The sequence below is a fragment of the Strix uralensis genome, chromosome 8, assembly GCF_047716275.1.
Source record: "Strix uralensis isolate ZFMK-TIS-50842 chromosome 8, bStrUra1, whole genome shotgun sequence".
NCBI classification, from domain to species: Eukaryota; Metazoa; Chordata; class Aves; order Strigiformes; family Strigidae; genus Strix; species Strix uralensis.
Window position 1 is genome coordinate 19,439,069 of NC_133979.1, and position 26,400 is coordinate 19,465,468.

General features: G+C 35.3%; 1 protein-coding gene across 4 annotated transcripts in view; it reads left to right on the forward strand.

The window, feature by feature from the left end:
* Positions 1-26,400, forward strand: part of FNBP1L (formin binding protein 1 like) — a 56,693-nt gene that overhangs the window by 11,190 nt on the left and 19,103 nt on the right. For 3 of the 4 annotated variants that reach the window (XM_074876531.1, XM_074876528.1, XM_074876530.1), the window contains exons 2-5: positions 16,178-16,293; positions 24,353-24,406; positions 25,764-25,911; positions 26,313-26,375. In XM_074876531.1, coding sequence (XP_074732632.1) covers positions 16,178-16,293; positions 24,353-24,406; positions 25,764-25,911; positions 26,313-26,375 — 381 coding nt within the window. Of the gene's footprint in view, positions 1-3,832; positions 3,895-16,177; positions 16,294-24,352; positions 24,407-25,763; positions 25,912-26,312; positions 26,376-26,400 lie in introns of those variants that run through there. The other variant, XM_074876529.1, reaches the window with a different exon arrangement.

Below are 26,400 nucleotides of genomic sequence, written 5' to 3' on the forward strand. Positions count from 1 at the left end.
ATTAGTTTATACTGGAGCTGGGAAACTGAGAACAGTACATTTCTAACAAAGACCTAATATGTAAATGTTTCTTGTGATCTTGATACTATTTGTTGTACTTTGTACTTAGCATTTCAAATTTTTATCATGCAGACATGTTTTATACAGTGTTTAAATGTGCAGTTTATGGGTTTATCTTTTGGCTTTAAACCTTAAGGACAGTCTATGAAAAGACATTTCCAGTGAAGTCGTATTTAATACTAGCTGACACAGAAGGTAGTATGGCTCATCCAATTACATTCATCTGGCTGGAAACGGTTTACTGTTTCAGCTGCAAGTAGTTTATTTGAATTACATTTGTTATGCTGTTATCTTACATTAATATTAGGAATCCTAAGTTACATCTTGAGAAAAACACCTTTGTTTTGTATTTTCTCTATGATTTTATATGCTTGATTTCACCTCAGTATTTGTGTACTAGTTGTGCACTTATGGATGATGTGGCCCAATTTTATTGCTGTTCAGTGTTCTGCTGCAGTTACTGGGACTCCACTTGTTTCCATTTGAGTTCTTTACAGATTACATCCATTTTATTGCAGAAAAGCTATTATTCGTTTACTCATTACAGTTGTAAAAATGAATAGAGCTGTTTCTAAGATAAACAGATTCAGAAATCGGAGATGACTGTGCAGATGTGATAAGTGTATTGTGTAATCTCTCCAGCTGTTTGTTGAAATGGGGAAAACTATTTTGCAGCATGGTGAAAAACATTTTAATTAACATTTTAGTTTGTTATTAAGTTTCAGATCCTTAATATGAGATGTTTGCAACATTCATGAGCAGCAAAGTTCCATATCAATCAAAACTCTTCATATAGGCTTAGTTAAAAGTATGATTATTAAGATATCAGTATATTGTGTCTCAGCATGATTTTAAAATGCAAGTAGAACAAATGAAACTAATGATGGTGACAAACATCAAGATGGATGTGGAGAACCATGGCAGTTTAGAGAGTGTTAAATTATTTTTAAATTGTTCTCTTGTTACTAGTGATTGTTTCTATGAACTGGATGGTACATTTGATTGTTTTGTGAATGATCAGGTTTGTGGAATGCTAGATCCAAGTATTTATTACGAGTTTGTGCTACTATGTATTCTTGAGAGGCATAAAATTTCGGATTGTTTGTAACACCACCCCCCCCCCCCCCCCCAAACTATTAAGAGTGCATTTTTAATTGTAATACGTTGATATCAAATGAGTATTTCCAGCCTAATGGACTAATTGAAAATGTGTGAGTATTAATACTGGGCACATCTCATGTGAGCTGGTCTATTTTGATTTGATCTATCAAATTTGAATCTAATTTGAAAACTAAATTTTTAACAATTCCAACAAAACCAAGTCCAATATAACTTTCAGAGCTGAAAATAATTTTTTTTACAGTATAGGCTTGCTTTTTGCATTTTAAGAAATGCCAAGAATTAACCTGTGTTTCATGCCATTATTGTTAGGGTCACATTCATCTAAATGACTTTGGCTAAAGACTAGTCCTCTGCATGATTCCTTCAGATAGGAAGATCAAATTGTAAGCAGTATTCTTTCCCTTCTGTTTTTCTCTCCCTATGTAAAGCTTTCTAGACTGTGCAAGGTTATTTTCAATTCACAGAGAACTGAAGTTGCTTGAGAGTAAAGGAAGAGAAGAAATCTACCATTCTGAAGTAAAAACTTTGTATTGAGGATTTAATTGCTAAAGAGATGTTTCAGGATACTGCTGACAGGTTGAGATAAAAGTATATTCTTGACTGTTACTTGGTTTAGTTTTGCTACCTTTGTTTCAGTTTATTAATTTACTTTGAAGCTGGAAAGTGGAGATACTTAATCTTGGCACAAAATACTATTTAGTGTATCTCAATCAGTTAAATTTTTTGTTTATGCTTTTTTATTATATGAAAACAAACGTTGCTGTCACAATAAATTTTGTGATTTTTTTTTTTTTATGTGAAGTGCCCTTTTTGCTCTTGTAGAAGGATAATAATTTTGCTTATTCTTATCATTTTAAAGCATCTGGGAAATAAATCTTTCCTGTGACTGTTATATCATGTGATACAGAACAACATTCAAAATTTAATCAATATATTTTGATAAATGATCTTTGAACATTTTAAATATTATTTATTCGAGACTAATGGAGACAACAGTTACAAATAAAAACCACTTATGACAGTGTTCCCCTCCTTTTTGGGAATGATATGTTGTTGTCTTTGAATTATTTTCCCACTTCCTTCCCAAATCGTTCTTTTCAGAAAAAATGGGTGGCTGGCAGTGTCTTTAATTTCCCATTATATGCTAAAGATGCATTGAATTCAGGTACTGACACAGATGAGAAAATGACTAAATATTTATTCTTATATTCTTTCTAAAAGGCATGGTTTTACACATTGATTTGTCATGATTTATGAAATAAAAGGAGATACTTAGGGAAGAGGCACTTCTCTTGCATTTTTTCTACCACAAAATCCTGACATGCTTTTGATTAAAAATTGGCATGCTTTAATCACTGATCTGAAAATGTTTTTGCTAGGATAGAAAGTGTTAAGGCTCCCCAGATATGAAACATCGATTTTCAGTGGGTTTTTAATCAAGCTCATAATGTTAAAAGTGAAGTTGGAACTCCCATATACAATTAGATGGTTCCAGTTTTATAGTCAATGTAATAAGAAAAGACATGACCATTTTATTCAGTGTAAAATAAACAGTTTTGTGGTTTTGTCATTATTTCATGTTTTATTCAATATTTGAGACTGTTTCTCAGAATTTATTTAGCATTTTATGACAGTTCCTAGAGCTTTGACTACTTATTGGGATTTTTCACTTATTGTTTAATATTTTGCTATTTTAATTCCCCGAGAACTTAGTGAAATGGGTACTTAGGAAAAGACATGAGTAGCATTTCATGTTGAGGAATGAAATTACAAATAGTCAGGTTTTCCATATAGGACATTAAGAATGTGATGTATCAATGACAAAATACAGGAGAGATTCCACATCTTTAGGTGAGAAAAAAACTCTGCCACTTTCTTGTACTTAAGGGTCGATGTGTGGTAAGGAGTGGTTGTTTTATAGGGTTCTTTAGTTAGAACTGGATTTTGAAAAGGAAGCGCTATGATTCATAGCGAGTTACTGTGCTGATCTGCAACTGAATTTTGAACTACATCTTCAGTATATTGTTGAGCACTTCTTTGCTGTTCTGCTCTTTATCATTTCTGATTTGATAATACTGAAAAGTCATTAGGAAAGAAACCTACTAATTATTAACTACAGTAGCAGTTTTTCTGTGGCTGTCATCAATGGAACAAGCTGCTTTGCATGGAGTATAGAATTAACATAGTGCTTAAGATGTTGCTGTTAAATTGTTTTCCCAGAGTATTTCTTGATTAGGGCAGAGAGAAGGTTCTCAGTATCTGCCTACTGAGTAAACAGTGAAGTTATGTCAGTAGGGTAAATTGTGCAAAAGAGGCTTAAGAATGAAAAGGGAAGTAGCAGATGGACAGGAGATGAAAAAAAAAAAGATTAGAAGATGATTAAAAAATGATCCTGAGGAACTATGAGAGGGAAAAAGTGGCCAAGGCACTTGTTTCAGTCACAAATAAAGTGCCTAGATTTTATGCTTGTTTATCTATACCTTTCTGATCTCCACTGTATTTCAGTGTGAATACCCTTGTATTTTTATTAGTTTAGTCAGGAAGGAAATAACTGCAGAAGGTAGACTCCTGCTGATGTACCTTTTAATTTCTACATTGGCTGGCTGACTGGCTCTCAAAGAGAAACTGGCTCTTCAAAATGAAATGGATGCAGCCTGGTGTCAGTATTGCCAGATGTGACCCTGTTGTTCCATGTTTACTTCTGTCCTGAACGTGAGTACTATTTGTCTTCCTTCAGAAATATTTGCACTGATTACGCTATAGATTTGCTTGCTTTCAGTATTGAACTTCTACAGTGGTGTGGAATATATTTATGGAGCCCATTGTCTATTTAATACTGATGTAATTGCTATGCTGGCTTACAGAAACAGTATGAAACTGAGCTGTTTTAAGTTTGGGCTTTGTATATGTTTTGGAACGAATGAGAAACATAGCTATGGCAGTTTAAAAATGTGGGGTTTTTTTCAGTACACTGAAGTTTGTACTCAGCTTTTGTATATGCAACTTCAGTCTCCAAATACACTGTAATAGGGGTTTTTTTATTGTTTAAAAATGTAACTTTTCTAATGGAAGTGCATATGCTTATAGTTAAATTGTATCACTCTGATTGTTTCCCTTGTAATTTAAGCTATTTGAGAAGGAAACATACCTTGTTAACCTGGAAGGGGAACAGTATGTGTTTGTATTATTTGTTCTTGCAAAGAAAGTACATTACTAGCAAAAAAAAGTTTTATGAAAAATTTTAATATTATTCTTACAATACTGGTTATGATTCTGAAGTCTATGGTGAGTACAAGAGGACTTTATGTTTTGTGGCTCATATCTTAAAAACTCTGAGATAAACTGATTCACAGCAGAATTGTATTACATTTTAATGTTGTTACCTGAATCACAAAACCTTGAAAAAATCCATTGTTTTGAAAAAGCCTGTAGTAACATCTGGTTTTAGTTTAAATTTTTTATTCAGTTATGTTAATGTTACTATGAGTTTTGCTTTAAAAAGTAATGAGTGTGGTAGATTCCATTGCGAATAGAGGATGATTTTTGTGTGTGTGTTTTTTGTTGTTTTGGTTTTTTTTCTCAGGGTGTTATCTTTATCTGAAACAATGTTCCAGAGAAGATAGGAAGGCTCTAATTTACTGCCATGTTATTTTTCTGTTAAGTATACGGATCTGGTTTTATAATCCAGTTTCAAAAGTATTTACTGTGTTTGCAAGATATCCATGAAGGGGAAAAAGTGTGACTTGTGTATTCTTTCTCTTGAACACTAAAATATTCACAGGTGATACTGAAAAGGGAAGTTCATCTTAGAGTAGGAGTTTTTACAGAAAAATCCCCTAGTCTGTTTAGAGTTGACAAAAACAAACAGCATATGGTGAATCAGTTAACAGATGAGCCTTCCAGTTCTGTAACTGTTTACCTAACCAGTCCCCAGTGATCTCATGAAGTATGGAACAGTGTCTGCTCCCATTTAATGGGAAGTGAATGTGCTCAGAGCAGTGTGGTGATTAATTGTGCTAATATTTGCAGCCTATCCTAAACAACAAAAGGCTAAGGATTCAGTTCAATAAAATTGAAGAGCTGATCAGAATACCTCTGTATGGGTATCTTACTCTGAGTGATTTAGAAGAGCAAATATTTGTTGACAATCTGTATAGTACAGTTATATCTTTTGAATTCCAATAGCAACAAATGTAAGGTATATGTCTTCATCTTAAATCTGTCTGATAGGAGCTGGTAATAGCACCAGGAAATACCTAGTGTTGCGTTCACTGCATGTTGCTACATTAGGAATAAACCAGTTGAAACATCTTATCAGAGCTATGCAGAACAAGGAGATTCTGTCTGGATCTCTGTGCCTGTGCTTAAGGTTAAAGGTTCATGTTTACCAGAAGATCCAATATGTATTATTTCAGTACCAATATCTTGTAGGTTTACTGGGTATTTTAATTATACCTATTATGAGAAGTGATCTAAAAGTTAATGCCAGGATGTTTGGTTTATTCCTGTGCTATAAATTTTATTTTATGAGTTCATCTTTTACTGTTTAGAAATAGTGCCATGAAATGTATTTTGTTTAAGGAACTGTTGACTTGAGTTTAATCCACATAAATTTCACCTTTATTAAATACATGTGAGGAAAGTTATAAGGGATGTACCTTGCTCTCTCTGTGTTGAAACAGTGAAGTTCTGCTACTGATACTCAGTGCTTGGATTCTGTATAATTTTTATACTATGTTTGTCCTAATTGTCAGAATGATAAACAGTATGATTCAACGCATACCAAACAGGTTTTTTTTTCTTTCTATTTATTCCACTGAGATAAGGCTTAAATGTGCATCTTTAAATGTGAAACACACCAAGTTGACTTGTCTGCATGGAATTTGTGCACCCTACTTGTTAAACACTTCATGGTTTTTAAGTCAGTTAAAAATTGTATCAGTACGGTTTGCTGAGCAGATAAATACAAGGAAGTGATATTTGGATGGCAGGGAAGTTGATACTCCTCTTTTCGCCTCCCCCAGTTGGCAGAAAGTACTTCCTTGTTTTAAATTTGTATCACTTGGTATCACAGTCATCTTGGCTTTTTGGCGAGTTCAGAGCTATGACTCTGTTATGATTCTGAACTATAATATAGTCTGTATTATAGACTCTAAGTTATATGCAAACTAATAGTTATTTTACTTATGTCACATTTCAGTTCAGTACAACTCAATAGTGCAGTATAAGCTCTGTTTCATGGTAGTGCAACTGAACATACTGTAATACAGCTTGTACAGAGTTGTGTATGTATGTGTAAGGGATGGAGATGTAACTTGATAAGCAATGGCTGTGTCCTGCAAAGCAGCGGATGCAGGTTTATTGCAACAAAATGAGCAGCAAAGCTGGTGGAACTTGTTTTCTTCTGAATTTGTGATGTAGGGTATCTAGATGATCTATAATAATATTCCATTTGCAAAACCTTCACCATTCCCTTATTGTCTCCTCTGTACCTCTCTCCTTGTCATTACACCTCTGGGTAATAACCTCCTACCCTCAGGGAACCATTTTGCTTTGTAACATTGATACCACTCCCTTCTTTTCTTGAGCACACTCTAAGTTCACCCGTGTAGTGTGTGGAGAAGAAAAAAGCAGTGCTTACTCTGCTTGTTAGATGCTATGCCAGACTGGCCAGAGCAGGAATTTTAACCCTCCTATGAAGAAGCTGGCAGTAGGTAAGATCTCTCTCCTGTTTCTACAAATTTTTAAAAAACAGATCCTTTAGAACATGAAAATAGATTAAGTCACATACACAAGAACTGGAGAGTGTCAGGACTCCTTGCTCATTCAGTCTCCTATGGATGTATTTTTAATAAGATTGTGGAACTATCTATAATTTGTAGAGAGGCATTTAAAAGTTTTTAAAGTTTTTGGTAGTTTAACCAATGGATTGTTTAGTCATGCAGTAAAATTTTCACCTTGTCAGTTGAGTGTCAAACCATGTAATAATCTTTTTAACTGAAGAATGAAACTTATATACACAATTTTTTCAAAAATTATAATCTTGCAGCATTGTTTTCCAAGATGGATATTTTGTTCTTGCAGGTTTTCTGCAGGCTAACAGTCATGCAGTAAATGTGCTGGTTTTGTACAGAACTTCTGCTTCACGTGAGGTCTCACATGGTTATTGGTCATACAGCGAATTCTGCTGCTTCATGGATGTATAGCCTCCACTGCTTTATACTCTGTGTTATTCCAGTGTTGCTGTAAAGATGGGATTTTTTCCAGGTATTTCTTAAAATGAGCAACAGCTTCTCTAAGCACTTGTACAATCTATTGTACAAACAATAATATTCTTTTACTGTGATGCATCATATCACACTTACTTCATTCATGGTTAAAGTCTTCCTGCCTCCTTTTGCAAGTGACGTAACTAGGACTAAAATCTACTTACGCTTTTGTCTGTATATTAACAGCATTCAACCACTCCCAGGAAGTGCCTGCTTTCTGGCTTGACTATGGTGAAATTAAGATTTGATGTTTAGGGGAACGGACATAATTATGTAATTTCTATGTACAAGGCAGGTGTAGTGCTGTCCGTGTGTTAAAGTAGCAACTATTTTAATCCAGTAATGCTTGAGAACGTATTTATATGATTTGTGATCTGCTATTGTCTTGGGCAGAGTTGTGTGAAAATGGTCTGATGTGTGTTGATGTGGGAATTAAGCTTAAAGTAGAACTAAGTGGAGAATTACGGTTTCAGAATTAAGCTTTGGTTCAAATGCAGATAAGACTCAGTATTTTAAAGATCTCTATAAAAGGCATATGTGAAAAAAAAAATCTGTGTTTTTTTAAAAACAAATTTCCTCCCAATTAAAAGTTTAATGAGATTAAGGGGCTATCTGAGATCTGAGTGGATTCTGATCCAGTTTTCACAGTAGGACTTCCTAGTATGTATTTTATGTATGCTTGTATTCTACAAGCAGGGGTGTATGCTTAGTGATACCTGCTTTATGTATATGTGTGTGTGTGTTTATATTTTTCTCAAGTGGAGGTGGTAAGGAAGTCCATTCTGTTTGACCTCCTTGCTAACTGGTAGGTAAAGATGTTAAACTGAAGCTGATATGTACCCACAGCGAACAGCCCTGTTCCTTGGCAAGCACAATGTGAAGAGGCTGTGATGGGTAGCAGAGAGGAAGGATGCCTATAACCATCTTCTGGCTCCTACACACTATGTTGGTAGAACTTCCTGAGGAGGAGAAGACGATGCATTTAGGAAACTGCCTTCACTGTGGAGTGAGGCAGGCAGTGAGCCTGCCGTGGGAAGACAAGAGTGGGGAGTCCCCTGAGAGAAACAGAAAGCAGACCAATAGATGAACTTGTGGAGAATAGAATTTTTCTTTACTAAGTTTGCATCCTGATACAGTGACGTAAGTACACTGTTGTAGTTCATATGAACGTGCCCATCCATTAACTGAAGAATTCTGGAGGTGATTCATAAGCTGGACAAATAGGAGCGGTTGTTGAGATGCCCTCTGTGGCAACATGTTCCTTTCCTCTCTTGTCTTTAACATTGGTGTTCAGTGTCCCAGCTGTCAACTGTTTCAATCGGTTTGCTCTGCTGGTAGAAAGCTTGTGCTGTTAAAATCTAATTGTTAGTCCAACTGATACATTTAGTGGCATGGATGAACTGGAGTGCACAACTGTAACCTCTAATGTCTTTCAGCTGATCTGCTGACCTCCAGATGTACAACTTGATTCTGTTGCAGTTCTGGCTGCTCATTCCAAAAGCAGTCACAAATGTTTCTACTCCTCTTCTGTCTGTGGTAGATTCCTGCCCCTTCCTGGAAAATAAATGTGTCTGTCACACCTGTGGAGTTGTTAGCTGCCAAGCAAGACATCCTCTCCTGCCAGACCTGACTTTCCATCAAAAGTTTCCAAAGCAGTTCCCTTGCTGCTGGTCTGAGGAGATCTTGAAAGAGAAAAACATAGACTTTGTATTTATTTCTCTTCCTCAATTGTGGCTCTCATTTTTAGCTTCACTTTAGAAATCTGACTTGATATATGTGTTATCTTAGAGCATGGCTAGATTTCTAACTGTTCAGTGCTACTTCTGAGTTGTTTGCTCACTTTATCATGCAAATATTTCTCTAATCACTGACTTTTTAAAATTAAAGTTGACAGTGGTATTGCTTGTTAAGAATATATACAAAAGTTTAACAGGCAAGTGGATTTTTCATACTGTGTTCATGCTATGAATTTATTAATTCTTTATTCCTTAGAGCTAAGTAGTCTTTCATTCAGCTAAAAGTAATTTTTTAATTCTCATTGTTTTCCTTTTGAATATTAAGCACTTCAGGTCTGCATTTCTAGCAGTTTCTCACTTAAATTAACACCAGAGTCTATAATTTTTACAATCAAAATAGCTTCATGTCCTAAAGGTTGCCTACTAATTGTTTTCAGAAGTTCTTCTTAGAAATTATTTTTCCTTTGCGTATCTCCAAAAGACTAGTAGATTTTCGTCATAGTATCCTGACTGTACAGTCTATACTGAACTTTTGTTTTAATGGAATTAAAATGTGAAGTACTGTTTAGTTCATATATATGCATCTGCAACTTTTTTTTTCCTTCTTAATCTCTGAGTGCCTCTGCTTTATTTCCAGTGTAGCTATGGCTTTTGATGTTGCTGCTCTGAACCTTCTCATTGATATTAATCTTCTAGTCTATAAAATGCTTAGCCTTTAAGTTTGCTCACAGCCACATTTTTTCCACTCTCTGAACTTTAATACATAGATTGTTTTCAGAGAGGAATGAGGTATAATTTCCAGGTTAGTCTGGAAGCTGCAATCCAGAACTTATAGAAAGCAGAAAAGCAAGACACTTTCTGTTTTGTTCTTGATATAGAAATAGCTCTTTGTTAGTTTTTAGATGTAAAACTAACAGGATGTTTTAAAAAAAATAAACTACTGTTTAGATGGAAGCAGTTCTTGTCTGCCTGTTAGGAAGAAGCATGTTGCAGTTGCAAGGAGAAAAGACAGACCAGAAGACCGAGTTGACAATTATAAAAGCAAGCAGGCAGGAAGAGAGAGAGAAGTGATAACCGGTTCAGACAGTAAAATAGAAGAGATACTACCCTAGGATAGAAAATTAAGCAGGAATGCATGAAGATAGAGACAAAGGAAAAAAAAAACCCAGGCACTGAAGAGGTTTCAAAGATCAGAAAAACTGAAATGTATTGTCAGAAGTAGATTAGTGTAGCGTAGTCTAATTAAAATACAATTTTATAATCTAATTTGTCCTGAAAACAAGTAGGGAAAAGTATACACTGTACTGATAACTTCTCATTAATATATTTACGTCTGATTATGGTTCCCATAATTTTTAACGTAGCACATCAAGTAGTTCTTTGCACAAACACTGGAAGTTTTTTTTAAAAACAATTTACCTGGAGTCATCTAATTCATGTAAAATGTTGAATTGTTTGAACTTAATTCAAGACCTTGATCTTTATTTAAAAAGGAAAAAAGAAAAAAGCAAGCTGCATAATGTTTCATAGAAATACTTCAGATATTCCAGGAGAAGAGTTTGATAAAATCTTAATATGTGAAGTAGTCATTTTATAATGTTTTGTAACTTAAAATATTTAACTTCTTGAATAGAGTTGGGTCTTTTTGTCTTCCACAGTACTGCTGATGCAGGAAGAAAGGACATTATGCAGAATTTGCACTATCATTTAAATTTATCCATAATTCAGGTTCATTTGAGGAACCCTCAAGGGCTTTAATTGAGTAAACAAGAACTGCTGTGATCAACGTTGAGTTATATAATCACACACATTTTCTCAGTTGGATTACTGTGGACTTGCAGTTGTGTGGTTAAGTAATTTGTTGCTTTTCCTAAAGTGATAATAAAATGCAGCATTTCTGTCCACAAATGCACTGGGGCTTTTTTGGTGCCAAATATTTTGTGTTTTTTTCCCTGAACAAGACCTCATTACTGCTATTCTATGCACTGAACGTTTTCTTTGTGCAATCTAATTAGGGCATAGTATGTATTTCCTTATACTGGACTGTGTAAGTGTTAAGAATTTAGAGAGCAAAATACGGGATTGAGTTTTTAATCTCCCACTCACTGAATTGGAAGTTTAGACTGGCAAAGCTATGAAGCGTGGAGAACAAAGAATTGGGAAAAAAACCTAATCTTGTGCCAGTGCTTCAAAACTGCAAATAAGGTCACTTGGGTAACTGCAAACTAAAATTGTGGTCAGATAAAAGTATGGAAGTAATGATGTACAATTGAGTCAAAAGAGAATAAAATGACAGTAGCATAATTAATGCGAAGTGTCATGATTTCAAATAGAATGTTTTATTAAATGATATATTTTAAAGATATTGCAGATTTAATTAATTACAGTAGTTGAGATAGGTTGCTTAACCTTGTGAGTTTATATATTTTTAGGTTTAATATGATTCTTAAGGCTTTCAACTGTTGTCTGAAGATCATCAAAATGGAGATCAGTGAAATGAAGACTAATCAGCAATTCAGTGTTAATGCAGTAAACTAGAGTTTATTGTGAAGGAATCATTTAGGAAAATCGAAAATTTTTGCAGAATTTGATACTGGAATCCTAGCTTTTAATGCAAATAGAAATGCTTTTCAAAGTTGACGAAAGCTGGGAAATTAATCCTTTAATAGTCTCAATCTGGTTTAATGCCTTTTATGTGAAACTCCCATATAAAACAGTGTCTGGACTAGGTATTAATAGCTTTAGGAAAACAAAGGGTTTGGTATTCATGCTGTAGCATTCCCTCCATGCTCATCCCTCTGAAGAGATCCTCCATGTTTTTCTTTTTATTGGTTCTTGAGGCTTGTTTGGAGAAAAAGCAAGTGTCTCTAAGAGGGGGAGAGCAAATCTTGAGTTTAACTCGGGAAAGGTTGTTTTGTCTTTGGTGCAGTTTTGATTCAGCTTGACTCCTTGCTTTGATGCTTTGGCTGCTATTACTGAAAAGCTTCCTGGTATCTGCAAAACCTGATAAGTTTAGAACTGTATACCTGAAGTGTTCGTAACATTGATCTGTGGTTCCAGTAAATAATCTGGAAGTAGAATTTAGGGAGTTAACATTTGTTTTGGAATAGTCTATATTGACCTATTACAAACTTTTAGTGAAGTGTCAGATTTGTTTGTTTATAATGTAGAGACTTTGGACTACATTCCAGCTTTTGAGTGGGCAGTTTCTACTTAGGGCTACCATCCATAAGCTGATATTAATCAGTTTAATAGTAGTCAGCTGCAGTTTTAATGAAGTTTTTTACAAAAATTGCCTGCTCAGCTGCTAAGGGGTGTGGGGAGTTACTAGACAAACAGCAATATGTATTTGCCTTGGGATGTTGAGAAAATAGTTTCTTATCAAGGTAGTAGATAGCCAGATATTGTAGGATGTGCTTTTTTTTTTTAATTGCCTTTTGCTGATCTTTAATGCAGTTTTCACATTTCTTTTAAAGGAGCCAGCCAAATTAATACACTCATATATTTATTTTGAAATTCCAGGCTTAAATTTCATTGCAACTATTTGGTCCTTTTTCTCCCCTGTACAGTATTGCCTGATTTTTGTGCTTCCTCCCTCCCCTCAGGATAATTACAAAATCCAAGCTTTGCACTGAGATACAAGCCAAGCATTAATTTGATTTCCTCTGTATCAGTGTGGAAGATTTTCTGCTTGTGTTCCTGGATGAAAAGGGAACTTTTTGCTTAATAGAGGCCCAGAGTTTAAACATGGATGCTTCTGGAGAGAAGTTGAAAGGACCAGGAGTAAATTTGTGACTCATCACTAAAAGACTTTCTGAAAGGACCACTCCTTTCTGCATATTCATCGATGTTGCCTTTATCTTTTGCTCATCTATCTCAGTGTCATTATTGAGCTGTGTAAGGTGATTGTTGTGACTGCGGACTTTCATTCACTGGTTTATTGTTTATAGAGAATTTGAAATATTGCGAAGCTGATATGTTTTCTTAATATATTTTCTTTATCTGTTAATGGAGAGCTCTGTTCTACAGTACATACATGACTATAGAGAACTTAAGAGACATCATCAGTATGTCCAATTTAATCCAAGAAATCCATGTTTATGTGAGTTTATTATAGTGTTTTTATTTTTAATTCAAAACTACAAATCATCTGTAGATTACTTTTTTTTTTAGACATCCAATTTTGATCATTCATAAGCCAGTTTTCAAAAAATGCTTTGGTACTTCTTAAAAGTATTTTTTTTTTATCCTTCATACTGCGTGTTTCATTATATAATAGTGCGTAATATAGTTGCTGACCAAAAAATGGCAGTGAACAAACTGATGTGATGCTGTCTCACTCTTCAAAAAAGTGGGAACGTACTACTACTGTTTTTTCTAATTCCAGTAAATGTGGACCAATGGCCCACTAAGCTAGGATTGCTGTTCCTTATCTAGGAGGTCAGTAATGCATCTGTGAGTAGTTTCATAGATGTCAGTAATGGTGGAGGAGCTGGACTAATGTAAAGGTCCACAGGGTGGTGAGGATAGCTAATGAGTTTTAATTTTTTTCTTTCATGGGATTTACTCCATTCATGTGGTTCTGTGTATGTTCTATGTGTGTTCCTTGTATAGGGAGGGAACAAATTCTTTCTTCCCTTGAGGAGCTATGGGATAATCTTACAAAGCTGTCTTTGCACAGAGCATATGGTTTCTAGAATCAAATGATGAGAAGTTGAGGAAATGAGGAGTTTTTGGCACTTGATTAGTGATTAAATACTTCAAGTTAAGGGTGAGGGGAGAATAGCATGTAATGTACTCACTTTTTCCCATTCCAGTTTCATATTAGTAGCAGAGAATTAATTTTGACCAATAGAGTCCTTTTTTGTCTGAACAGAATATTTGGAAAGCTGTCCTCTCTGGTTACATGTTCAGAAACATAAGTGATGCGGTGTTCCGTAATGCTAATGAAACCTTAGCAGCAAATGAGAGCTTTGTGGATGAAAGAGCCTAAGTAGGACAGCAAAGGCTTTGTTCTGCTCTGCGCTGAAGGAAGTCAGTTCTTCTTAATGGTATTGGATGTTGGCTCCATGCCAAAAGCACGTTTTGAAAACTTCTTTTGGATGCCGGGTTAATGTTGTCAGAGTAATTACAAAAATGAGTAGAATACAGAAAAGAAAGGCTTCTTGAGATTGATGATGTATTTTATGCATATATGCAACAGTAGTTTGACACTACAGTGTGGTAACCATCTTCCTTCCACACACAAACAATTCATATGCAACTTTTCTAAAAACAACAGCAGGAATATGGCTTTGTTTGACAAAAGATATTTAGGGTGGAAATGTCCAGCTGGTGTAAAGTGGGTGCATCAGAACAATATGAGATACAGGCCATGGTTTCCCAAATACATTAAAATCTTGTCTTTAGTCCATCTCCTGTCTCTTGGCTGTTTATATGGTTCCCTGGTGAAACAGATGGTCAGGGAAAGTGGTTGTGGTTTTGGTGGAGGGAGTGATGCAGAGGCAGGAGCACGTGACTGATAGTGGAACAGGATGGCTTTTGCTTGGCAGTACTTGTATGCCATTGAAGTGTTCAAGGCACTAATGGCCATGGTGTAGGATACTGAGCCCACAAGGCAAGTCCCTTTATGTTCTTTTTTATCATTCTTGTTGGTTGCATATAGTTGTGTTGTCTTGGTATCTCTTTAGTGAATGCCATTTCCTTGAGTGCTAAGCCCTGCAGCATTTTATGGCATTTTAAAATTTAAATTCCAATCATCCTAGTGTATGTTGAAATTGAACTTAAATTGCTGCTACTAAAGGTTGACATAATTCATTAGGTTCAGGCAAGTTACTGAATCTGCAAGTCACAGCTTCTGGTAAACACCCCTCACCATTTTTTGTGTAAGTTAAATGCTTTTAAATGCTTTATTTTTTTTTCTTTTTCTTTCTTTTTTAAATTTACCATGAAGTGTATTTGAATTCAGCATATACTGGACACAAACTTTGATGTTGCAGTTGCTTGTCTTTCTAGATTACTGAGTAACTGTTAAGAAAAATTCACTGTAAATGCTGTCATAAGCTGAAAATCCTTGATTTTTACACTGTGGCAGACTTTTAGCATAAAATACAAGTATGTGCTAGACTAAAAATATTTGCTAGGCTGTATTTTGTACCTTTATTCATTCCTGTCTAACTCTGAACCCCGTATTCCCACTTGTTTTTTGAATTCCTAATCAGTGTATCCTCCACCTGTTGATCAGTACACAATACAGTGAAGGATTGGTTTTGAAGTTGATTTAATGTATTTAAAATCTCCCAACTGTTTTTGGAAGCATGGTTTATTTTTGACTGTTTCTCTTCTTTGTGCCTTTGCTATAACTTTCTTAATGGCTAAGGACAGGTTTGCTTTCTTTGGAATCTCTTGCTAGAGCTGATTGTGAACTGTGTGTATCGATTTGCTTTAATAAATGTTTTTCATATTCATACTACACCCAACTTATTCATGCAGCTATAATTCTTTTTCTTTCAGTGGGTAATTGTAAGAGTGGAAGTAATTTTTTGTATCCAATGAAATTACAACTACTTGTGTTTTAAAACTGCCAAACACATCTCTTCTGTGGAATGATCTTATTTACCTAACACTGATCTTTGGTTACGGTTTTGTTATCTTGGTGGAAAAGATCTGCTTTTGAATTAAGGGATTTTTAGGGGGGAAAAAAGACACATTTGCATTGTGAAAGTGATCAAAGACTGCATACAACTTAAAATGCAAGTGTTTAGAGCTGTTTTTTCAAAAAGAGGTAGATCTGTGGCTGCACTTACAGCTTACTATTCTGGTATATAGCTGGTATATACACACATGACTGAATTATAACTTGAATAACTTCTACCCAAGTAGCAAGCATTCCCTTACAGCAATACTCATATATAACTTACATCGTCGTTTTTGGTGCTGCTGTGATTCTTAACTAATTCTGGGTATCTTTGTTTCCTTTTGTTTTTAAAGGATCAGTTTGATAACTTGGACAAGCATACGCAGTGGGGCATTGACTTCTTGGAGAAATATGCAAAATTTGTAAAAGAAAGGATAGAAATTGAGCAAAACTATGCAAAACAACTGAGGTAAGGATTTTTTCTTTTTAAAAGAATCTTAACAGTTACTCGATCACTGTATATGATGGGCAAGTATGTAATGTTGTGGTTAATGACCATTTTTCATTTACAGAGTGAGTCAGATCACTAGCTCTTTTCATAACAGACAAGTTTTTATTTACCAGTCCAAACCAGAAAATGATCTTCAGGTTTGTGCTTACTTGCTTGTTTTTGCTTTCCTCCCTCCCTCTCTTACCACCCACCCTTCAAATCTTTGGACTAAAAAGGTTTAAGATTTAAATTTTAAGATTCCAACCAAAACAAAACCATAGCAATATTTTCCCACTATCAGCGTGTTTGTCACAAAGTGCGTTATCCATATCTACATTTTTGTGTATATGTTCATCCAGCTTCAAGCCTTTGCTACTAATTAATTTCTCCTGTTAAACTGGCAAGAGCCACACTACATTGTGTTAAGAAATCTGATTGAAATCATTGAGTAGAACTTGAGAAAGCAGCAGATCTTCCTGTCCTTAAAGCACGCCTTTTCCGTAGCTGGTCTTACCCCTTTGGGTGAGACTGTAACCCAACCACCCTTTGTCTTACCTCTCCAGTTTACCTTCCGTTGGTGCCAAGTGAAACATCTTTTAGCTCCAATAGAAGTTGCCCCATGGGGATCATACAGGGATGATACAAGAAGAGTAGCAGTAGTGAAATCGCAGAGAAGCACATTCTTCGGAGTAAAGTAGGATTGATTTTTACCAAAAGGTGCACACAGTGCTTGGAGAACAAGATTTAAAATAAGACAGTCCTGTGAACTTGGCCTTCACCATAATCTTTGCAGTCTTGAATTCCTCTGGGGATTCAGCTGAAGCTGCTGCCTAGCCCTTGTCAGCCTGAAACTGATAGCAGCTTCTCTCTGGTGTCTTCCATCGTCTCATCATTGGCAAACTAGAGTGTCACCAGATACAGAGTTGAGGAATCCTTCCTCATAAATGCAGTAATGAGGTTACAGCTGAGGGTATGGATGTTCTCTGTCTAGGCTGATCATTTCCTTTTTGATTTCTTTATGTTTCTTTTGATCCAGTTGTGTATATTCACCTAACATAATACTCCATTACATTACTGAAGGAATTTTTTTCTTAAAAGGAAGGAAATAAATACCACTTTTCCAAAGCTGGCATAGAAGAACGTAGAGGTAAAGGAAAGTTTGAAGCATGCACAGCACCAGTTCATAGCCCAGTTTTGATTTGTTTTCAGTTCTCTGTTTAAAAATGGAAATGTGTTTTATTTGCATGGACCTATCCAGATCTTTACCTTAAATAGTATGAACAAATTATTTTTAAAGGTTTATTGCACAGCTAGCAAGATGAGACACACATTACTACTTCAAGATTTGACTGAAAATAGGAAATCTTCTCTGTTCAACATTTTACTCTTTTGGGTAAAACTACTGATTTTTTTTCTCAAAGTGTCTTTCAAAAATGAAAGTTAAGTCGAGTACCCTTCTGTCAGATGACTGGACTGACTGTCCATGTGCAGTAAGTATGACAGTTTTGGGAAGCACAGGTCTTGCTGCACACGTGTTGTACAGTGCATGTATGCACTTCCTGCCTGCTGCCAATGAGGGTCTGGACAGCACATGCACAAGAGAGTGACTGATTTTCTGCCAGTAGACCAGTTCATGAAGCTACTCTTCGATATTCTTGCCTGTGTATTCCTTGGGGGAGAATTTACTGTTAGTAAACTGTCTTGTGATAACAACTTGATTTCAGCCATCATTGTTCGTGAGGACACTCACTGTTTTTAACCATGTAAAACAGCCATGAGTCCCCAGGGGAGGTTGAGAGCAAGCAAGGTTTTCACCTCCAGAAGAGTTAGCCATCTTTCAGCTCGCTCCTGAGAAGTTCTGAGAGAGAATATCTTGGGAATGGACTACGGTTCTGGTGAATTTTAATGCTGGCAGCATATGGCCTGTGAGATAGTAATATCTCTGATAGAAATTTCTGGTTTATCATTGTTTTTTCCTTCTATAATGAAATACAATCTGAAAAATAGAGTGTCAAGAATCTCTTCATAATGAACTTTATAACCGAGATTTATTATGCCCTTGTTTAGTAGATGTATAAACAATACGGTGAGTGGTCACATTTTGGTAGTTCTGTGACTCTCTTTAGTACTTGGATGGGAGACAAAGAAAAACAACGTTACTGAGGGAGATAATGCTAGTGATGTACGGTGGTATTTGGTATTTTGTTTCTGTGTGGGCCATGAACAGTCTGTTGATTGTTGATGGATCTTACTCTTATAGACTTAAACCCAAGGATGAAAACTTGAGTGAATTTTTCATAAGAGTCTTCACAAATGAGAGTCTGTGTCCTGGCAGAAATTCATATTCACTTTTTGTATACCCTTGCATTTTGATGATTTTTTTTTTTTTTTTTTGTATACTGTCACAACTTAGTGATGAGACTTTCCCAGGTGCAACAGCTGTTCCAAGTCTTCTAGGAGATGACCAGTGATGCATGTACAGCATATGAGGAACTGCTTGTGTGACCTCACTATATTCTTACTGTATGCAGTTATTGCAGTTTATGGTCGCTGAGTAATTCCAGAAATGAGAACTTGTGGGAATCCTGTCCAAATGCTGGTTTTAGGTTGTAAGTCATTCCTTGTTATTCTTATTTGATAGGCAGTTCTTGATACTGAGGAAAAGTATAAGAAAAATTGAAACCATTGAGGAATCCTCGAATGTCTATGGAGAAAAGAAAACTGTCTAGAGAGCTTGTTTTGTCTTTGTCTGCAGTATACTTTATTCTGAAAAAAAGCAACTATAATTTTTTTTTTGAGCTAGCTTAAAGGAAAATGTAAAGTTTTGTGTAGCTTAGGTCTTGACTAATGTATTGTGGTACCCCAAGGACTGTGAAGGTTGTTACAGGGATGTGAGTGAGGACAAACGTAGTGCAATATACATTGTAGATTAACACATTTCATTTTAATTATATGACTGTTTAATTTGTTCATATTTTATAATTGGAAAAAATATAGTATGTGTCAAGTTACTGGACTCTTGGCTGAATTTTGTAATTAATTCTCAGATGTTGTTTTTGATCAGTATTATTGCTTAAAAGGGGCAAGGTTAAGGTCTGTTTTGTTTACTTCCACACCATCACACACAAAATAATTCTGGAGGCTCACTCCCTTTTTGTTCTGTCTGAAGCATTATAATACTTGAGAAGACAGAGGAATTCTATTTCCTGTGATGTTAGGCAGTAATACAAGTTATACGTGCAGTTATAGATGAAAGTACCATGTGGAATAAGATTTCTGAATTTGTTCAGTTTCTTTATTGTCAGTTTAAGGAAAATAGTGATGGTTGTTCTTGAGCTACTTGAGTGTTTCCCTTAAAAAAATGAATATTGTGATCTCTGGAAATGTCTAGTTAATCTGAGCAAATGTATTTTTCATGTTCCTTCTGCATACTACTGTGTATAAGTGTGGTTTTTTTCTAAATACCATATGAATATATGCCTATGTCTAGTCAAATTGAGACATAATTACCACGTTTTTATATGCAGAATCCTGGAAATGTTATTTAAAATGGGTGTAAGCTCAAATGTGAAGTTGGGGACACAAATTATCACCATATGTGTTAGTTTCTTAAATCTCTCTTCCTTTGATTGGAGCTGAGAATTTACGCTGTTGATTATTCAAATATGGATGTGGCAAGTTTTTTTTAATGGTGATGTATCTCCAAGCCAAAACATACAAATTCTTAATGGTTCCAAGGACATTCAGCTATGTAAACTCAAATTCCGTGTTACAATTTTTTAAGCTTCATCTCTTCAGTTAAAACTTTTTCTGATGACATGTTACTAAATACAGTTTATTGTCATTGTTCTCACCCAGTCTGTAATATTGATATACAATCACTGAAGCCATCAGAACCCTATTGAAACTATTATAAATATGAAAAACCTTTAAGTACTTACTGCATCTTTTTAGTAACTTAGGAAAGCAGACTTCGAAGTTTGTTCCCAGGCTCATTTGTAATATGATGTAGAGGCTGTAGAGGTTTAGTATAAGCAGGTGCCCCAGTACCTGAGCTGCTGCCTTAATATGAATTCTACCATATTGATGCTGCTGCTCCTGTTCTTTACATTCAGTATTAATTGACTGAAGAATACTTAGAGTTGATAAACACAATTTTTGTACAAATGTCTATAAAATTTTATGTACGTAAAACATCTACATAAATAATTTTAATTTATTAACTAGGGTGCTTTTTGAAACTTCTGGCTATGTGACTGAGGTACTACTTCTCTTAAAAACTGGTAGTATTGTCCAGACTGCTATCTCACTGGTGTTGACCTGAGACCAGTTTATACTGAGAAAGGGAGATGGGTAAAATAACAGGAGCAGCACCATTGCATGTGGTTAGTCCTGTATGAAATCTGCTTTCAGGTAAGACCGAATGTGGTAGAAGTTGTCTAAATTGTACTTCCAGAGAGGATTGAAGCGTCATCAATCTGTACTTTTCTAAGGAAGTACAGAGCCAGTTTATCTCATAGATTTGGCTCAGTTCTGATGTTCTGCAGTTACTTCTGCAGTTTTCTTCTAAACTAGTCCAGATCCATATTTGGATCCTGAGAATTAGACACACATTTAAATAAAAGTGTTAAAGAATGTTATGACCCCTTAAAATGTCAACTGGCTCTTCTTTGAAAAAATGTTTCACTCTTCAGATCCACACTCAGCTGCTTGTCAACCTGCATTTTTTCAAAAATTTAAATCTAATTTCTCTTCTTTTGAAGTGTTGGTGTTCACTTCTTGGAAAAGCCATTTATGCTTCGTTGTTCACATGAACACTGGCTTTTTCTTAGAACTTTAAATTCTGCATTTACTTGTCATTTCATATTTATTGACTTTGTTTTTTGGACCTTACACTGTTATTGAACCTTAAATCCTGATCACCCAGTGTCTCAAGACTGCATGTTCCTGTGATCCTAAGGTAGCCAAGATGTACTAATGAAACTGACTTTTATTAGAAGAAAGGATTATATATTATTTTTGACTTCCTAGAAATAGTAAACAGTTGCATTAAAAAATGAAAGCAAAACAGAAATCAGCATGCTAGGAAGTAATCTATATTCGTGGCCCTTCTCTCCTGCCACTTCAAACAGTATGTATTTTAGTGAGTGGTTTCTTTTCTCATTTTTAACACCTCTGAAAATCTTTCCTTGAAGAGGCTCCTGAGTGGTTGCTTAGCTACAGCATTCTATCCTTTTGAATAATAAGGTGAATTTTAGGAGTTTTCCATTTATTAATAAGCACTGGGGAGCAAAGCAGAAATGTAAGGGAAAATGAAACATGGGGAAGTTACTCAGCAAAGGAGATTATTCTTTTTTCTTTCTTTTACTTGGGTTTATGCATTTTCCAATCAAAATGTCTGCGTTTAATCCCTACCAGGTAGAATGTTACAACAGGCAGTGGATTCTGGTGATAGCGAAAAGAGGTTCTTGTTTTAACTTCAGTGAGAAAGTTCTAAAATTTGTAGATAATTTTTAAAAAGTCAGTGTTCCGTTTCTTAGTACATATTGATGTAAAAAGGACTTGAGTGTCTTATCATGGTTGTTCTTTCTGGTTTTAGTCTCTGAGGGTATGGAAAGAGACAAAGGGTATAAGCTTGCTATTTGCACATGAACACCCTGCTCATATTTTGGTATATACTTTGTGACTGAACATAGTCTCACTACTTGTATACCCTTGTGCTGTAGAGATAATATGACTTCCAAAGAAATTGATTTGAGAAATTGCCCAAGGTTATTTTAGATGAAAGCAGGATTAGCACCCTTATTTTAATGATAAGGTAGTTCATAGTTTGTAACAATCAAGGTTACACATGAACAGTGGGAATGAGATACGAACTGCGTATGCAAGATTTTGTTCCGTTGAATCTTCTCTTAGTCCTCTTTTTTTTTTTTTTTTTTTTTTTCCTGTAGCATTGGGGTTGTAAATTGCTTTGTACAGTTCACTACTGCTTTTGGGAAACTGTTTTAGGCTATATTAATAATTAGTCTAAGAAATCAACAGCCAGTTGTCTCAATTACTACTAGACAGACAGATGGAAGAATTCTATCCACTGGCCAGTTAAAAGACAACTATTAAAGCAGCTCTGCTAGGTTTGCCTTAGTTTTATGTTTTATTTAATTCTTTGGGTGGATGGTAAAACAGTTTCACTACAAATTATCATCCCTTTACACAATACAGAAGTTTGAACAAAGTCTATTTCATACCAGTTAAAAACCAGAAGCATTCTTTGCATAATCCAGGTCCACCTCAAGAACATACTTCGAGAAGTCTTCCCTTGCAAGCTCAAGGCAAACACTCTGTCCCTGGAACAAAATGATTTGGTTGTGTGCACTTGTTTTGTTGTTTGTTTTTTTCATTCTTAAATGGAAGGTATGATTGTTTAGAGATGTGCAGGGGAAAAAAATTGCCAGCATTGCGTTGCTTCTGTTTGTTGGTTGTAAAGCAAATAATTGACATGCTTTATTTTCTGCTGAGATGTTAATTCACACTTAAAAATGTTATTTTGATAGTTTAAATGAGACACGTCATAACAATCTGGTCCACAGTTTGAACATTACTAGCAAGATTTTGATGAAGTGGTTCTAATGTTTGGAAAATAAGAATTTTTGTGAGGGTGGGCATTGGTATTTAAATACTGGTCTATTTAATTTGGTTAGTAGATATCTCTTTAAATACTGTTTGCTGCGTTTAAAAATAGCAACTGAGATATTTTGTTGCTTTGACCTCAAAAAGCTCAAAGGTTGAGAGTAAGCAATTTGAAGAAAATCCTATGTCCTACCTGTTTTTCTTTTGTACAAAAAAGGATTCTTCATTTGCTGTAAAATCACATACTCTCACAGGGAAAGGAAAAGAACAATTCCAATTTTTCTGTTTCATGGAAAAACCTGACAATTTTGAAAATTGCTAGAATAAAAAATGCCACCGATTGAAGGTATGAACATCCAGTGACTGAAAATGAGAAGGAAATAATGGATTTTTTTTTATGTATCCTTTTGAATGTCAAGAATTTTAAAAAACCTCATTGCTATCAGAAAAACAGTATTGTAAGTCAAGGCAGAATGCTGTGCTGGAAAAAATGTGTACTCAGAAGTTTAAAGCAAGGGTTGACGTACAGGAAGATAAGAATTGAAAAAAATCAGTGGACATTCTCTCGTCTTACCCCTCCTGTCGGTAAAATTGTGTGACTTCATGTTCGTCACAGGATTTGTGATATTTGTGGCAATATATGTAACTGCAAATATTTTACAGTTGTTTGTGTAAGCAGCGCATGCCTGTGTTATTTATGCTCTAGGGTAGAGTAGGTGATATGGTATGTATGTTTCTTAAGATGCTATTTCTGAGTTGTATGATAAGCAAATGAGTTCATATCACCATTCTCAGAAATTGGACTGTGATACTGTATAAAGTGCTGGTTCCATGGATTGTCTTTTAGAGATTTTCTTGGTTTCTAAAAACCTGATGCTTACAACACGGGTGGTAGGGTAAATTGTAACATCTTCCCTGAAAAGGGATGTTGCCTCTTCTCTTCTGGAAATATCCTTACTGAAGATTTGGAGATAACTGTGGTTAAAACCTTTGACCTGAATGTGCACTCAGAGCTTAATTCAGACATGGAGCTTTGTGCTCATGGGTATAGCATACAGTGTGTGCTATCTATATGGATCACACATTTGCTTTTTTCTTGTCTGCTAGTTTGTTTTGCTTGCGTGAAAAGGATGTTAAATAAATGACTTCTTATTTTATGTCTAGTCACTGAGCAATAGGGGTTTTAAAATACTTCTAAGTATATTGTTCCAGGTCAAAGTGACTTAAAACTTTGAAAATGTCATAGATACCTGCCTCGTGTTATCTGAAGGACCCTTACAAGATGACAGAGTGAATAGATTTGTTCCTTGTAGTCATTAAAAAGAAATAGTTTGCTTTTGCAGTTTTCTATGTTTATGTCTTCTCAAAAGAGACTCTAAAATAGCATCTTTTTTTCATTCTTCCTTAATAGAAATCTGGTTAAGAAGTACTGTCCTAAACGTTCACCCAAAGATGAGGAACCCAGGTAAAAATGTGCATTTCAAGTTCTGTGTATAAGAAACGAAGACTGCAGTATACTCTGTCCTTTTACAGATTTTTTTTTTCTTTTTTTTTAAGATAAAGTATTTAATCGGCTAAAACAACAAAAGAATTGTGCTTGGCTTCTTACAGTTCTGCTGTAATTCTTAAGCATGAAACCTGACTTCTATTCATATTTTAAAGTAGTAAACATGACAGGTTGTGCTTGCTCTGTTCCAAATTAATCTTTAGCTAGCTGAAAGTTTGACTTGAGTGTACACAAAATTGTCATGTTTTTGGCAAGAAGAGCTCTTAAACTGCTGACTTGCTTTGACTCCAGAGACAAAATAGTGACTGTCTAACTCTGGAGGAGCAATTTGTGCTAAACAACTTTATGATTATTTATCAGAAGTGCTTGTTTTGCTGTCCATGTCCATAGCCATAGCCATTTTAAAATTTATTTAGAAAAACACAATACTTTTTTTTTCTTTAGGGATAACTCTTACAAAGAAAGAAAGTGGGGAGGTTTCAGGTCGCAGCCAGAGCACATGCTGTGCACAGAGTGCCTGAGAATTCACACTAGGATTTCCTCTAGCTCTTTTGACTGTTTAAAGATCCTGGACTACAGGGAATGGGATTTCTAGTGCTAGGGTAGCATTTGAATTCCCCAGAGCCAAGCCTATGGAGATGGCAGTATTCCACATTTAAGAGAGAAAGATGTAAATTTTAATGTGGTGCCTGTTTTTTTTTTTTTTCTTTCTTCCCTTCCACACACACTTTCTACCCTTTGCCCCTCCTCTTCCCCCCTTTTTAGTGCCAGCCATAGTGGCACCTTACTTCCAGCCAAGAGGTGGCAGGCAAACAGGCAGCTGTCTCCAGAGCTGATAGCAAACTTGTTCTGTAGATCATCCATCGGGATGCATATGAGTGGTATGATTGGCATGTTCCACCCTCAAGACTACCAAGCACATCATCTCTTCAGCAAGTTCAGCCTCCGAGCCTAGGGACGTATGTATCCGTTCCCAAGCTCAGGCCTCTCAGTTGGCAGCTTAGGAGATACCACTATACTACAGGGCTTTCCAGGTAGTATTATTCTTCTTTCTTTTCCATCCACAAAAATCCATATTCTTATAAAATGTATTTGAAGAGACATTGCAACATGTAGTACATGCTAGGCTTAATGTAGGCTTTCCCAACTTGCATTTCTACTCTAATTCAATTAGCATTAAGATAAGGTTTATTGTAAAATAAGTATGATTTTTTTATTTAATCAGGAGTACAGACTTACTAAAAGACGTCCATTTAAAAAAAACTGTCTCACTTTTTGTGTATCTATGTTTGTGTGCGTGTGTGCTTTCTGGCAGGTTTACTTCGTGTATTGCCTTTTTTAACATCCTTAATGAGTTGAATGACTACGCAGGACAACGAGAAGTAGTTGCAGAAGAAATGGGACACAGAGTGTATGGAGAATTGATGAGATACTCTCATGATCTAAAAACTGAGAGAAAAATGGTAATTTCTATATTTTGATTTGATAATAGGATATCAAAATGGATATGTTTTTTTAACAATGTGGTGTATTTGTTTACCCAATTTATTGAACTTGGCAGTAAATAGGTTTTGTAATACATTTATAAAGCACATTTAAAGTTATTCTGTGTTTTTCTGTACTGTTTTACTAGTTATTAAACCTAAAAATTAAGATCTTGGGAGACAGTGCTTAGTAGTAACTTTTTTGTCAGTGTAATTTTCATCTGTGGTACTGATCTTACATGATTAATAATGTCTTCCAAAGAGTACTGGTAACTTGTGGGAGATACTGCACATCATAGTGTGTCAACTAGAGCAGGGACTAACTAATGGTAGTAGTACTAAAAAGATATGTAAATTAAACTTATTTGTGGTGTTTTTAGCATCTTCAAGAAGGACGAAAGGCTCAACAGTATCTGGACATGTGCTGGAAACAGATGGATAATGTGAGTTTGTGTTTAGGGTTTTTTT